The 14,857-nt window shown below is 39.5% G+C and overlaps 1 protein-coding gene across 1 annotated transcript in view; it reads right to left on the minus strand.

Moving 5' to 3' along the window:
• Positions 1-2,782: 2,782 nt before the first annotated feature.
• The window catches only part of LOC311241572 (uncharacterized protein), a 32,832-nt gene continuing 20,757 nt past the window's right edge, over positions 2,783-14,857 (minus strand). The window contains exons 8-9 of the mRNA XM_084330431.1: positions 11,456-11,689; positions 2,783-3,981 (exon numbers count right to left, since the gene is read on the minus strand). Of these exons, the coding sequence (XP_084186557.1) occupies positions 3,116-3,981; positions 11,456-11,689 (1,100 nt within the window). The 3' untranslated portion in view covers positions 2,783-3,115. The remainder of the gene's footprint in view (positions 3,982-11,455; positions 11,690-14,857) is intronic.

A 14,857-nucleotide genomic window follows, 5' to 3' on the forward strand; every position in this document is an offset into this window, starting at 1 on the left:
GATTTGGGGGTGGTCATTATCAACTCGTGATGGCCCAAGGTATGGGATAACTGGAAATAATAATGAAAAAAAGGTAGCAAAAAACATCCTGAGGGGTGGACCTGTCCTCTTTTAAAGGAAGCAGTGGTCTGAAGTAGTCATATATTTACTGTTAGGATCTCTGTTTAACAGTAGTACTGTATATTTGCATATCTTGTATGTCACAAATGTAACAGTACTGCATATCTGTATGTCATGATTAGTTTAGATTAGATTAGATCTTTTATATCTGTATATTGTGTATGTCATAAATGTCATTATGAATTGGAAATGGGGGGGCCTGATGTAAACAAGACAAAAGTATTTCTCTGGTCTGCATCCCCTTAACAATTGTGTGTATTGAGCTGTGCTGTATTGTACCCATTCTGCAATCTGTTAATAAAATTCGTGTTTTAAATCTCCCTTGACATGTTGTACCATGTGTGAAGATAAAACAGCATCAAATGATGGTTGACGATTAATGATGGTTGTTGTGAGGAAAAGCAAATCTGCCATCTAGTGGATTAACTACCAAACTGCAACACAAACTATCATTTGTGGGCTGTTGGTTCCATTTGGATTTTGTGGATCCAGGGATAGGATCCAGTTTGGCATCAATGCAGTGGCGTCGCGTGGGTAAAATAACAGGGGAAGCCAAAAAAAATTAATAAAAAAAACATTTAAATATTTTTATTAATTTTTTATTTTTTAATTTTTTTTAAGTCAAGCAGTCACCATGTACACTACAGTATGGCTCGGCGGCCAGTCAAACTTTCTTTTTATTTATTTAACAGATTGCAGAATGGGTACAATACAGTACGGCTCAATACACACAATTGTATAAGGGGATGCAGACCAGAGAAAGACGTTTGTCTTGTTTACATCAGGGTCCCCCATTTTCAATTCATAGTGACATTTATGACATACAAGACATCATGACATTTATGGCATAGGGACATACATGACATACAGGTATTTAGTATGGTTACATTTGTGACATATACGATATTCAAATATACTGTACTGTTACCCATAGATCCTGACAGAGTATATGATGGGGAGGAGACTGTACATTAGGAGGGGGTGGGTGGGTGGGAGAGAAATATACATACGGCCGGGAGAGAATATGACGTCTAGAGTCTCTAGACAAACAAGACAAACGTATTTCTCTGGTCTGCATCACCTTAACAATGGTGTGTATTGAGCCATACTGTATTGTACCCATTCTGCAATCTGTTAAATAAAGTTTTCATTCATTCACGTGTCTGTTGCGCGGCGCGCCCAGCCATCAGAGCGCTCCTACTGTAAAATGAGGAAGCAGTCATTTCAGCCTCAGTTTTACTCGTTTATAAAAATGATTTAAAATGTTTATTAGCAACGCCGAGCTTAATTCAAACCCCGCCGCATCTGTGTGTGAAACCCTAATGGAACGCTGGGTACCTTTGACATTTATATCCGATATATTTTGGACCCACCGCTAGCTTTTAAGCAGTGCTTGATGGTGCACATTAACCTGGATACTACGAGGAATAGGTGACTGCGTATTCCAGCCCCTGGCTTGCATTGCAGTCATGAAATAATAATAATAATAATACTTCGTTTTATATAGCGCCTTTCAGAGGACCCAAGGTCGCTTTACATAAGGGGGGGGGGAGATAACAAATTAACAAACAGTGGACAGACACAACATACATATAAAGTGAGAAAGTTAGGGTATGAAAGGGTCTACAAGCTTGCCTGATAACGTTAGTTAGTCCTTAGTCAGGCTGCTCAGTGCTTACCTGGTCAATAATGTGGTCCTCCTCTTGACAGAGATTTGTTAAATCATAATATCCACAGTCAGTGGTGTGCTCTGCTTCGAACGTGCCTGCTGTTAATAACATTTTCAATCAATCCCGCGAGGGGATGACGTACTTCAGACGTGTTCTGACCTGCCCCGCCTCCAGGGGGGAAAATGTGAAATGTGTTTTCCTCACAGCCCCGTTTTAAACTTTTAGGGTGTGGCAGTCAGCTCGAATCTGATTGGCTAGGATCGGATTTGGACAATCCATCCAATCCAATGAATCACATGCTGGAAGCCTGGAGAAAGAGACCTACCCCCTGCCTCTTCTCCTGCTGCAGTGAGCATAGTGAGTCTGACAGTGTGTTAGAGGGAGTGAGAAGGAGAAGAGGGAGACATTAAAAAAAAAAATTATAACACAGATGCACAAATGAAAAAGAATGTAAACTATATTAAAAAAAGATTATATATTTTTTTTTCATATTTGATATGAATTCATATTTTAATAGGGAGGCATGGCTTCCGTTGGCTTCCATAAGGATTCGCCACTGCATCAATGGCTACTTATAGCACATTAGGGAAGGGAGTCCCATCATTTTACAACTATCTCAAGGTCGAGCATCGCAACTCATATAATTATTTGTTTTCATCTATATATTTTTTGTGGGTAGATCCTGGGCAATTATCTAGTTATAGATAAGTAACTGCTTGGTAAAATAAATGACAATACATTTTTAGTAAATGTTTATAATTAACATACAGACCCGGAGCTCCTCAGAATAGTGAATGGCACTAAGGAGAGAGAGAGAACAGCTTTGAACAAGGTTTAGTATGGTCTTTGCTGCAACACAAAAAAGGCCTTTCATCATCCCATGACACCAACAAACTTATTCAAATACAGTATATTTTTTCATCCATCATCCCATGACAACATGTTCAGCCAAATACAGTATATTTTTCTCAGAGGGTGGTGTTTTTGGCCAAACAGCTAGACTAGCTGATCCGTATCCGCTTCCATTAATTTGTGCTAAGCTATGCTATCTTAAGGCCAGATAGCTTTCTACTGAACACACAGAGAGGAAATCGGTATCCATCTTCTTTGTCTAACTCTGGAGAAGACTGTAAGCGCATTTCCCATAATGTTGGCGTGTTCTTTTAAATAATTTCTTTTTTCAATGATGGATATTGAAATTCAACAACTAAGATATTGAATAATGGACACTCAAACTTAACAGTTGAGATATGAATCATAATTTAGTTGAATGTGCGGTGCCACAATTACGGCTGATTATCTGTGACTGACTACATTATTGCTGGTTATCTGTGACTGCGAAGATGGACTCTCATGTTGCTATTTTGAGAAAATCTCTTGTCACACTTAGGACACTGGAAGGGTTTCTCTCCCGTGTGAGTTTTACTGTGTTTTCTCACCCCACTCTGAGTATGGAAGTATTTCTCACAGTCAGGACAGGGGTAAGGACGCTCTCCTGTGTGGAATCGCTGATGAGTTTTCAGTCTCTGCAATGTAATATAATCCTTTCCACAAACATCACAATGATAAGGCCGCTCCCCCGTGTGCTGGCGCGAGTGAACCAACAAGGCCCCGGACTCACAGAAGGTCTTCCCACAGTCACTACACAGATATGGCCGCTCTCCTTTATGCATCCTGAGGTGTGTTGTTAATAAGTGCATTTGTGTAAATTTCCTTTCACATAATGTACAGGCATACGGGCGCTCCCCAGTGTGAGTACGTACATGTTCTTTTAAAGTGTCTTTAGTCCTAAAGGCTCTGTTACAATAGGAGCAGATATGAGGCTTATGGTCAGTATGAATCTGGAGATGATTCGCCAGAGTATACTTCGTTTTGAATCTGTTCTCACACTGGTGGCACTTGAACAGCTTCACCGAGCTGTGAACAGTTTCTTGATGTCGTTTCATATCAGAACGGTGTCGGAAACTCTTCCCACACTGAGGACAGGAGTGTTTCTTGGTTATCTTGGTAGAACAGCTGTTGAGTCTACAGGATGGGAGGAGGTCTTCAGCTCCATCTCTTGTAGAGCCCTGGATCCTTTCAGTCCCTGGATTTCTGTCCTTTCTCCTGAGGTGGCATTTCACCCTCCTCTCATTATTGACTGGGACCTCCGAGCAGTTGTTCTCCGGGACGAGCAGGTCCACTGGAACTTCTGGTACCAGACAAGGGAAGAGAAACAGGGTTACAGGCAGAGAAAGGAGGCAGAATGGCTGCACGTCAGAGGTGTATGTTTGTGTAGTGTAGAAGTGTATTCCTATTAGGGCTGACCCCTATTAGTCGACTAATCGGTCGAAAGGAGCCGTAGTCGACTGCCAACCTCTTAGTCAAAAATAAAAATATTTATAAAAAAAAATATATATTTTTTTTAATCGTTCTTTCCAAAAGAAAAGAGGCCTTAACGCTAATGGCACGCATACCAGAGGATAACTGCCTAAGAAAACAGGCACAGAGGCACTGAAAGAGGATTTTACCCATCTAATGAACACACTAGACAAATATCAAGATGTATCCATCAGTGGACCAATTGCATGCTTTTGCAAAGGACAAGAAGCCTCCAGTCGACTCCTTCAGACATTAAGCATCCAAAAAAATAATAATAATAATATTATACTTATACTACACACGGGTAGGTGACAGTTGCATTGGCAAAAAATAAATAAACTCCGATCGAGTTTTCCACCCGACAGCTGTGTGTATTTGCCATGTCTCGCCCCTTCATCAACGGAGGTCGACACACAGTATTCCAATACACATCTCACTACATCCTGCATGTACTGTATAATCGCGGGAGGGGGTCTGGTCTTTTGTGTGTAACCTGGACTAGCAATGGATAGGTTTGATGTCAGAAGCGGTGCCAGTTGGCCGTGATGAAATGGGCTCTGCAGAGTATTAAATCGCCTTTTTTAACTCAGAAGAAGCGCAGATTTTCCTTGCAGACAAAAACAACCCATTGGCAGAGAAATGTGCTGATAATGAGCTGGATTACGAAACTCCATTAGTGACACTCTAGGTTAATCAGCAGAGATTTTGGGGTAATTCTTCTTTCGTGTGACGAGCTACTGAAAGTCAAGTTCACTGGACAGGCCCTCGCAAAGTTCTGGATATCAGTCCGGAACGAGTACCCAGTGTTGTGTAATGGTACGCTGAGAAAGCTTGTCCCCTTCTCATCAACATACCTCTGTGAGGCCGGATTTTCAGAGTAGAAGCAGATCTCCGCCAAAGCGCACATGAGCGCATTTTCTTTTCATGTTCTGGCAACATATTTTGGCTAAATATGCCTAGTTTTTATTAATTAATTTCATTGATAACATAGTGCTGTCATTTAATTTTCTAATAAATATGCATGATCAAGTTCAACAATGTGTGCTTTTATTTTGATATTCCTTATTTCCACGTGTGTGTCTAATCTGCCCGTCGCTTATCAAAGACTAATTTTCATTGAGTCCAATCCAAAAGGGTGATTTACCATCTGGGAGACGATAGGGGGGGCGCTTTTTTCACATCTGAGCACCTGGGGTTACTGGATCTCCAACGGTAGGGACGCTTGATGCAATATGATTTCAGATTGCTAATAAAAAAAATATATATTCTCGTGAGTGGGCATTCAACCCGCGGGGGGTAAACACGAGAAAACTTGTGGATGGCATTCAAAGTGTTAAGTGTGGGGTCCCAACAAAAATCCTAAATAAAATGGGGTCGTGGTATAAAAAAGTTTGAGAACCCCTGCAATAGAGCATGCTGTTACTATTGCAATAGACGTGTCACAATAGAGCATGATGTTGTTACTATTGCAATAGATGTGTCACAATAAAGCATGATGTTGTTACTATTGCAATAGACGTGTCACAATAGAGCATGATGTTGTTACTATTGCAATAGACCTGTCACAATAAAACATGATGTTGTTATTATTGCTGGATGTGGCTTTTAGATAACATTTAAACAAGAAATAAGCCTGAATAAGAGCGATTACTTTTCTGACTTGTTCTCTTATAATTATTCAAGCCCTGCATGCATGGAAATACTGCCATTGCTGTAATTAAAGCACATTTCTATCTGTGTGTGATGACTGATTTAGTGCTGTTGCAGACAGTATGCCTACTTTGTCATTTATTTTTAATTGTGGGAGTTAGGGTGGGACTGGGAATCAGTTTCCTCATTCCTACGTACACAAACATTTAGTGATTCACCTCACTGTTTTATAAAAGATCCCAGGTCCAGAATGGTCTTTATTGCCAAGTAGTTTACACATACAAGGAATTGTATTTGGTTGTTTTTGGTGTGACATTAACGGACAGACAATTACTGTAGAATAAAATAAAAAGGTAGAATAAAATAATGGAATATAAGCTCAATTAAAATGAGGACATTTAAATGAGCAAATAAGACATTTCAATAAAAATAATTGATACAGTAGATAGATCAAGAATATTCTAAATTCAAATAATTTAGCAAATCATGCTTCTGAAGAAGAGGGATTGTGAAACAAAACTTGTTCTACCTCCTGAGAACCATCACATGTGGTATTCTGTATTATGTTGTATGTTATAGAATCCCATTAATCTGCGTTAATTCTTTGTTACTTTTTCTATAATGAATTAATCAAAATGTTGACAGCACTATATAAATCATGTTATTGTGTATTATTATAATGATTAAATGTGATATTATAATGATTAAATAAGGTACGGTGTATTATTATTATTAAATGTGTTATTCTGTATTATTAATATTATAATAAATGTATTATTCTGTATCATAATAAATGTGTTATTCTGTATTATAATCAAAATACATGTTATTAACCTCTTCACCTGCAATGAGTCTCCTGGCCATTTTAGTTTTAGTTTTTGAGAACTGCATACTTTTTTTGCAAACCAAAACAACATACTTTATACTTATAGCACATGCATGAGCCTGGTCTCTTTTGAAAGATGACATTCAGACATTTCTGATTCCAGAAAATAAATTCACTTTTAGTGCTAACGTAATAGAGTAACATAGGTCTGAACTTGAGTTGTAGAAAAACTTGTTACAAATCCATACGGACCTATAGCCTGAAGCCTTATGTAGTACATGTCCAAATTTCATAAAGATCCATTCAGAAATGAGTGATTAGGAGTGATTTTGGTCAACTGTGTACAAAAGAAAAACTCAGTTTTCTCATAGACTTCAATTCATTCGGCTGTTTTTCTCTTCCTGTTTTCGCTTGTTAGTTTTGTTTTTTAGATTCATTCAGATCGCAGGGATTAAAGCAAAAAAATAATCTCCTGACTGAACTTTTTTCAGGCCAAGTCATATTCTTATTTTAACGTGTTAGCATTTTAAGGGAGCCTACTTGTAGAGCCTACTGTCCTGACTGTGACTATAGACCCTACTGTTGTGGTTGTTGCGCCAGGCAGGGAGGCTGTGTGCTGGAGAGCGTGAATGCAAGTCTTGTGGCTAGCTTCTGATTGATGGCGAGCTAGCACCCTTTTCCCATTACTGCCACACTGTAATTTCCTGTGGCATACGTTGCAAAAACACACCTGGCTTTTTTAGTTTTTTGCACCATGAACTAAAAGGCTTGTTATCATACAAACAAGGGACTAAACACGTTTCGCAATTATGCCACAACAATGTGGAACGCCCTACCCACAGCCGTAAAAAAATGTGAATCCTATTCCATAAATAGGCCAAAAAATGACAACGTGTTTTGTGTATTCCAGTGTATTCCAGTAAAGGGAGTTTATCACAGAATCTAAATTTTTTTCTGAAACTTTCAAAGAACGAGCGTTTTTCAAAATGGTATAAAACGGAATTGAACCGATTAAAAAACAATCCGTTTCGACAATGTTGACCGCAAACAAGTCATTGATAAGCGAAGGCCATATTAGACACATAGCCATAATTTAAGATATAGTTTATGCGTTCGCAAATATGAGAGCTCTGTCATTGAAGTGGGTGGTGGCACGCAACGGGGTTCCGGGGCACGTGTATGCTTTCCGCAACGCAGTTCGGTTTCCGGGTTCCTCTGATTGGCCGCGACCCCCACGTGACCAGGGGAGGAAACTAACTTTTTGGCTTACCAGCCAACTGGCGAGTATCTGATTTTTTTTTACCAGCCAAACAGATTTTTTACCAGACAAAAAAAATCGCTAATTGTGATAATTACTTCTTTGTATGTCAAGCCGCGTCAATGTTGTGTATGCATCTGGGTAGGCACACTGTGCCTTTAAGACAGCACGGTGGTCTTACGACAGTGCTGTGAAGTACCGTCAAGTGTTGTGGTAACGTCAGTTGGGTTGGTGTGCTGTTGACGTTGTGCACAGTGCACTGGTTGAGCTAGCCCCTTTCGTGACTGCGATGTGCAAGCCAGGGGCTTTTGAGCATGAAATAAAATGTCTAACCTTACGTCGTAGTCCGGTGCTTTTTTGGAAACATTATAGTCATAACAGATATACACCTAGCTGGCTGCTTTGAGCACACGGGGCTAACGTTAGCTAAAACGCTAACTAGAAGCTAACCACTGTATACAGTTCCAGTAGACACCATTACACCTCTGTGATTTAAATGTGTCCTTAGTAACTTATACTCGATGGTTGTACTAGGGTTGGATGCAGTTCCCCGTTGGTCAGTCTGTCTGTTTTCCATATTCTGCTGTGTTTAACGTTATCTGTTTGCGAGTGCTCCTGATGGCTAGCCTAGTAGTACCGCGGGACTTTTATTATTATATGTCCGCGGGTTGGCCAGTACTGCGCAAACGTTTATTAAACATTATATGTCCGCGGGTGGTCTTGTGCAGTGCCCTCGTGGCACTGTCAACTAAAGCGAACACTCAGAAGACGTGCACCGTTTGCCAGTGCAGTGATTGCAGAATGTTTTATTTTTTTGTATACTCGCCAGACTGGCGAGTGGTCTTCATGAATCACTCGCCAAACGTAAAAAATACTCGCATTTGGCGAGTAAAGTGGCCTAATTTCCTCCCCTGCACGTGACCTCCGCTAGCACGCCCCCTTCCTGCCGCGCTGCGCTCGCCAAGCTCCTGCCGCGCCGCGCTCCCGCCTTCCTCAATGAAATGGAAATCGCTACTTTACATCAGGGTGAACGCTGGCTGTTGGTAACACCACCCACTTCAATGACAGGCTCTCATATTTGCGAATGCATAAACTATTAAAAAAATATACCGTTAACTGGAATATGTTGTTTCTTTACACATATGTTGGATTATGTAATTGTTTTGTCATGACAAACCAATAAAATTGCTACTTTACATCAGGCTGAACGCTGTTATGCTGCCACCACCCACTTCAATGACAGAGCTCGGCGCATTACATCAGGCTGAACGCTGTTATGCTGCCACCACCCACTTCAATGACAGAGCTCGGCGCATTACATCAGGCTGAACGCTGTTATGCTGCCACCACCCACTTTCTTGACTGGCGTTGCATAAGATTTACATTTAGTCAGCTAGCTGATAACTGCATAAGCAGCATATTAAGATGACTGCGTTTCTTGACTCAGAGTGGCAGCGCGACAATAGCGTTTCTTGACTCAGGCGTCTATGCCAAATACAGCTGATAACTGCATAAGCAGCATATTAAGATGACGCGACAATATTATTAAACAAGAGAGCTCTGTCATTGAAGTGGGTGGTGTTACCAACAGCGCGTTTCTTGACTCAGAGTGGCGCGTTTCTTGACTCAGGAAGCGAGCGTCAAAGCCGCTCTGCAACACAGCGGCGAGCTGTAGCGGCAGCGGCAGATAAGGGGGCGTGCTAGCGCGGGTCATGTGGGGGTCGCGGCCAATCAGAGGAACCCGGAAACCGAACTGCGTTGCGGAAAGCATACACGCTTCCGGGGCACCGCATGGCTGGCACTGAAAGTGTTAACAATTGTGTGTATTGAGCTGTACTGTATTGTACCCATTCTGCAATCTGTTAATAACATTTTCAATCAATCAATCAATCAATATTTAACAGATTGCAGAATGGGTACAATACAGTACGGCTCAATACACACAATTGTTAAGGGGATGCAGACCAGAGAAAGACATTTGTCTTGTTTACATCAGGGTCCCCCATTTAAAATTTATAGTGACATTTATGACATACACATCATACATGACATCATGACATACATTACATACTACAGGTATATAGTAATGTTACATTTGTGACATATACGATATGCAAATATACAGTACTGTTACCCATAGATCCTAACAGAGATTATATACATATGATGGGGAGGAGACTGTACATTAGGAGGGGGTGGGTGGGTGCGAGAAAAAATATACATACGATGGGTAGAAAATATATACATACGGTCTACAGATACACCTGTGTGATGTTGCTACGGAGTTAAGCTAATAAAGGATACTCACAACCACAGCAGAGGACTCACGTATTTGTACTGTGAAGTAACACGACAATGACAAATGTGTTGTTTCTGTTTCTCTTTTTGACATAGTTGCGGAACACGGAACAAGTTAACAACTCACCACTACAGCCCCCAGTAGCCTAGCCAGTCTCTTCAAACTTCCACTCGAAACTTTCTTTTGTTAGGTGGTCCCGCTCATCCTTTTCGTCTGAGAAAAGTGCGGTGAGTTTTCTTTTTAGCGGCTGGCTTACTCCTTCCATTTAATGTTAAGCTAACGTTAGCTAATCGGTATAGCAGGCGTGCGTAACGTTAGTGCAAGCAGGTGGTGGATGTGACGTCGGTAAACAAGGAGAGAATTGATGCGCGAGGGCTGCAAAAAAGGCGACTGTCGTAAGACCAAAACACACCACAACTTTAATAATTTTACATTACTATTTTGTTACCCGCCATGTGGCGGACAGACCTCTCAATTGTCACTACCAAACCTAAAACCTGCCCGCCATTGGCGCTTGCTTATGTTGTTCCCAGTCTACAAATCATATTATACCAGATAGCCAATTGACGGAAAATCTGTCGAATCAAATTGACGGAAATCCGTCTCAAGACGGAGCGATTTAATCCCCGAGATCGGATCTAGATTGACGGAACTACTGCGCCAAGAGTCGGGAGTGGTATTTTGCGCAATACCGTGTACTTTGCACAAGCCTCAAATACCGGCATGTAACTCGAGAACCGCTGAGCGAATTTTGTCGCTATCGACAGGCAACAAATAAGCCTTTAATTCGATATATATATTTTATTACAAAATATGCACACCCGAGCCACTAGGGGTCACCAAAGTGCCGGTGGGCAAATCGTCCTAAAAAGGGCCCACATGTAATATTATAATAAATTGTTATTCTGTATTATAATAATAAATGTATTATTATAATGATGACATAAGGTACTGTGTATTATGATAATGATTAAATGCGTTATTCTGTATTATAATAATAATAATAATAATAATACATGTGTTATTCTGTATTAATACATGTGTTATGTAATAATATTATAATAATACATGTTATTCTGTATCATATCAAATGTGTTATTCGTATTATCATTATGAATGTGTTATGCATTATTATAATGATTAAAGGTGGTGTTCTGTATTATTAATAATTAATCTGTTATGCGTTATTATAATAATAATAATAATAATAATAATAATAATAATAATAATAATAATAATAATAATAATAATAATAATAATGTTATTCTCACCAGTGTCAGTTTCTGGAGAAGACAGAGGTGCCCTCAGTGGAGACGGTTCTTCCTCCTGCTGTTGCTGGAAGTTTGATCCCACAGCCTCATTAGACCCTTCATCAGTCCCCTCCTCCTCTTCTTCATGAGTATCTCTCTCAGACGGCTTGTTTTCTTCCTGCCACGTCTTTCTCTCTTCCTTCTCTCTCCGTCTTTGCAATGATCCCTCAGACTTTTGATAGTTCTCCACTAGGACTGAGGGACAAAGAAAGAAATGTGATCACTTATCATTAGACACCACAAACAAACATGCATATATTCAAAATACCTGCTTACATTATCAATCAATATATATCAAAATATCTGGTAATCTGTTTAACCTCTTATAGACACACAAAAAAGTGTCTGGACATGCTTTTGTATATTTGTTAATCCTGAGTTAATTCTTGCAGTCAGCATCTAGTGTTTTACATCATGAGATGATTTTACCCTTTCTTTTTTATGTCGTTCAAAGACCATTATGCATCATCTTTGTGTGAGCAGACCATATTTTACTCAATTACTTAAAAGTTAACCAGGGACTATTTGTCTCAATTACTCCAATTAAGGTATATCCACGGGTTGTGAACCTTCATCAGAATTTTGGTGGAAATACGCCTCTTCCTCAATGAGTTACAACCATGTATTTACTGTAATAACTAATAATAATAATAATCATAAACAAATGCTAATTACATATATGGACTGGGGACTAGTATGAATTGGACATTGCAGGAAAAGTGAAAGGCTTGTGGTTTTATTTTTTAAATATGTTGATGTTAGAAGTCAAGTGAAATGGCCCTCCATGGCCACGCCCATTTGAGCAATATTCTGCCTCTATAGGGAGGTGTAGTCGGACGTCACTGGTTGTTCCACCCGTATAGGGATTTATCATTGGGAAAATGGATTATCGGCTATTGTAACAATTCTGTCGCATGTACATTGGCAAGCTTTCCATTTTTGCACAAAATAAGTTCCCGTCTACCACTAACATTATTGTTTAAGCATTTTTGGTTGAAATAAAGGTAGTTATAAGGTTTTTAATTTGTCGTAAAAAAAGAACTACATTTACCAGTAGGCAGTCTGTTGTTCACTAGGCAGCCTGTTCAGTGCTGTCGCCTAATCAACGTCACGGCCAGCTGATACCAAGCTAGCTAGCTAGCTAACGTTACCTCGCTAAACGTACTAGACGTTAGCATTATGTCTACTGTCGTGAACGATTTTAAATCGGGGCATGTAGAGGAGTTTCGGGAACGAGCTAAATGTGCAGGTCCTCTTCTCAGACCTGTGGGGCAAGCACTGCACACACGTCATGCCGGCTAGCAAGCTAGCTAGCTACACGTCACGGCCCGTTGATACCACGATAGCTAACCAACGTTAACGTTACAAACTCAAAAACATTATAACTACTACTACTGTCGTGTCCATAAGTTCCCTGGCAGAATACTTTGTTTGCACCTCGAGTGCATTGGATCGCTTTCGAGACGCAAGAATCAATATGATTTCGGCGTTTATTGCGTTATACAAACGGAAAATGGATCTAGCAGATCGACGTCAAATAATTGGAATTTATTTTCTCCAGACGCATCAGCCAGACATCTAACGTTATTTCCAGCTCGATTGTCCATTTATTTCATTGCAATCTGTCCGATCAACTGTCTTACTAAAGAAAGCCGTTAGTGACAATCAAGGAATCATAAACGACCCCCCCGCCCCCTTTCCTTCACGCATGATGGAGCATAATGTATAGCGTTCATATGCATTTGAAATTTTTAAGGCGAGACACCCCAGGTGAATAGGCAAATATACTTTTTTTTGTTGATTTTGAGATTGTTATATTTTGCTTCCTAAACATGTCTTCTATGAAACTAGTGACAATAAAACGTCAATAATACACATTTAGTTGTTTATTTTACTTCATTTAGCCTTATTGCATCCATAAATGTGCACATATTTAATGGGGAAGTGCCTAATTTGCATATATAAACATAAAATTCAGAAAACTTGCAATATATATTTTTCTTAGTTTATATGTACATAAAAGTTTCATAGTGATATCTATTCAAATATGTTTTGCCTATTAGGGGGTACTACACTGTACTACACTGTTTGTAGCCTGTGTGTAGTTCTGTTCAGTTCAATAACATCATTATTATTATTATTCAGTTATCAGGCATGTGTTTAGGTTGTCAATTACTAATGGTTTGATTAGGTATTGTGTTTGTAAATAGCTGTTTAAAAAAAGAAATGTATGGCATTTTACAACACCGAACTTTGAAGGCGTTTTCCCAAAAATGAGTTTTAATGAGTTTTTCCTCATACTCTGAGCCAGAAATCTCCACTTCAGTAGCACTCACATACACCAAACCTTCCAGTTCTATTCATATCTATGTTCTGTATCTATGATTTCATTCATTCATTCATTCTGAAGGTATTTACAGAAGGGTTTGTTGATATCGCATTCATACCCTGATTTATATCACATTTTATTCCTAAAAACATGGCGAAATATGGAATTTTACCATACAAATGGACTGAATGGAGTATTTTCTGATTTATGGAGTGATAAAAAGAGATATCCAAAATCCCCTCTGTAATAAACTTTGGCTCTAATATGTCAACAAAATGAAACTATAATTTTGAAAATGGCTTTATCCAATGTTCAGATTTCTGTCCCGGAATTATATGCAAATTAGTGCATATCGCTGCTGGCGGGACAAAACCTCCTAACTCCATATTATTTTTTTATTATTATTATAATTTTTTATCAACTCAGTAGATCATCCTCCATGTGTGTGGTTTTACAAAGTCTACACAATGGGAAAGCATTAAACCAATCATCTGTCTAAACCTCGTAACTCTATTCGCCCTCAAATCTGTGTTCGTTTTTTTCATCTGCTGAAAAGTTGGGTTTTTGGAGTTATGAGGTTTTGTCCCGCCAGCAGCGATATTTAAGTAGATCATGCCTCATTTGCATATTTAAACATACAAAGTTTCATTGTGATATCTATTAGTTCAATTGTTTACCCTATTCACCTGTAGTGTCTCGCCTTAAAGGAAAACTCCAACATTTTGGGAAATTTGCTTATTTAACATCTTCCCTGGAGTTAGACAAGAAGATACATACCTTTTTTGTCTCTGTGCATGCATTAGGCTTAGGGAACAGCCGCTCCGTTAGCGTAGCTTAGCTTCATCACTGGAAGTGGGTCAGACTTGTACCCTGACGTTCCCTAGTGCCCTACAGTCACGAAATGCACTCCAAATACAACTCCAAAACGTTCCTGTAAACATGTTGTGACCTGTGTATTTACCACGTGGAGAAATAAAAAATAATTGAACGACAATTACGTTTTCTAAGCAAATATACTCGGAACTATTTTTTGC

The sequence above is a fragment of the Notolepis coatsorum genome (assembly GCF_963971535.1).
Source record: "Notolepis coatsorum genome assembly, chromosome: 15".
Classification (NCBI taxonomy): domain Eukaryota; kingdom Metazoa; phylum Chordata; class Actinopteri; order Aulopiformes; family Paralepididae; genus Notolepis; species Notolepis coatsorum.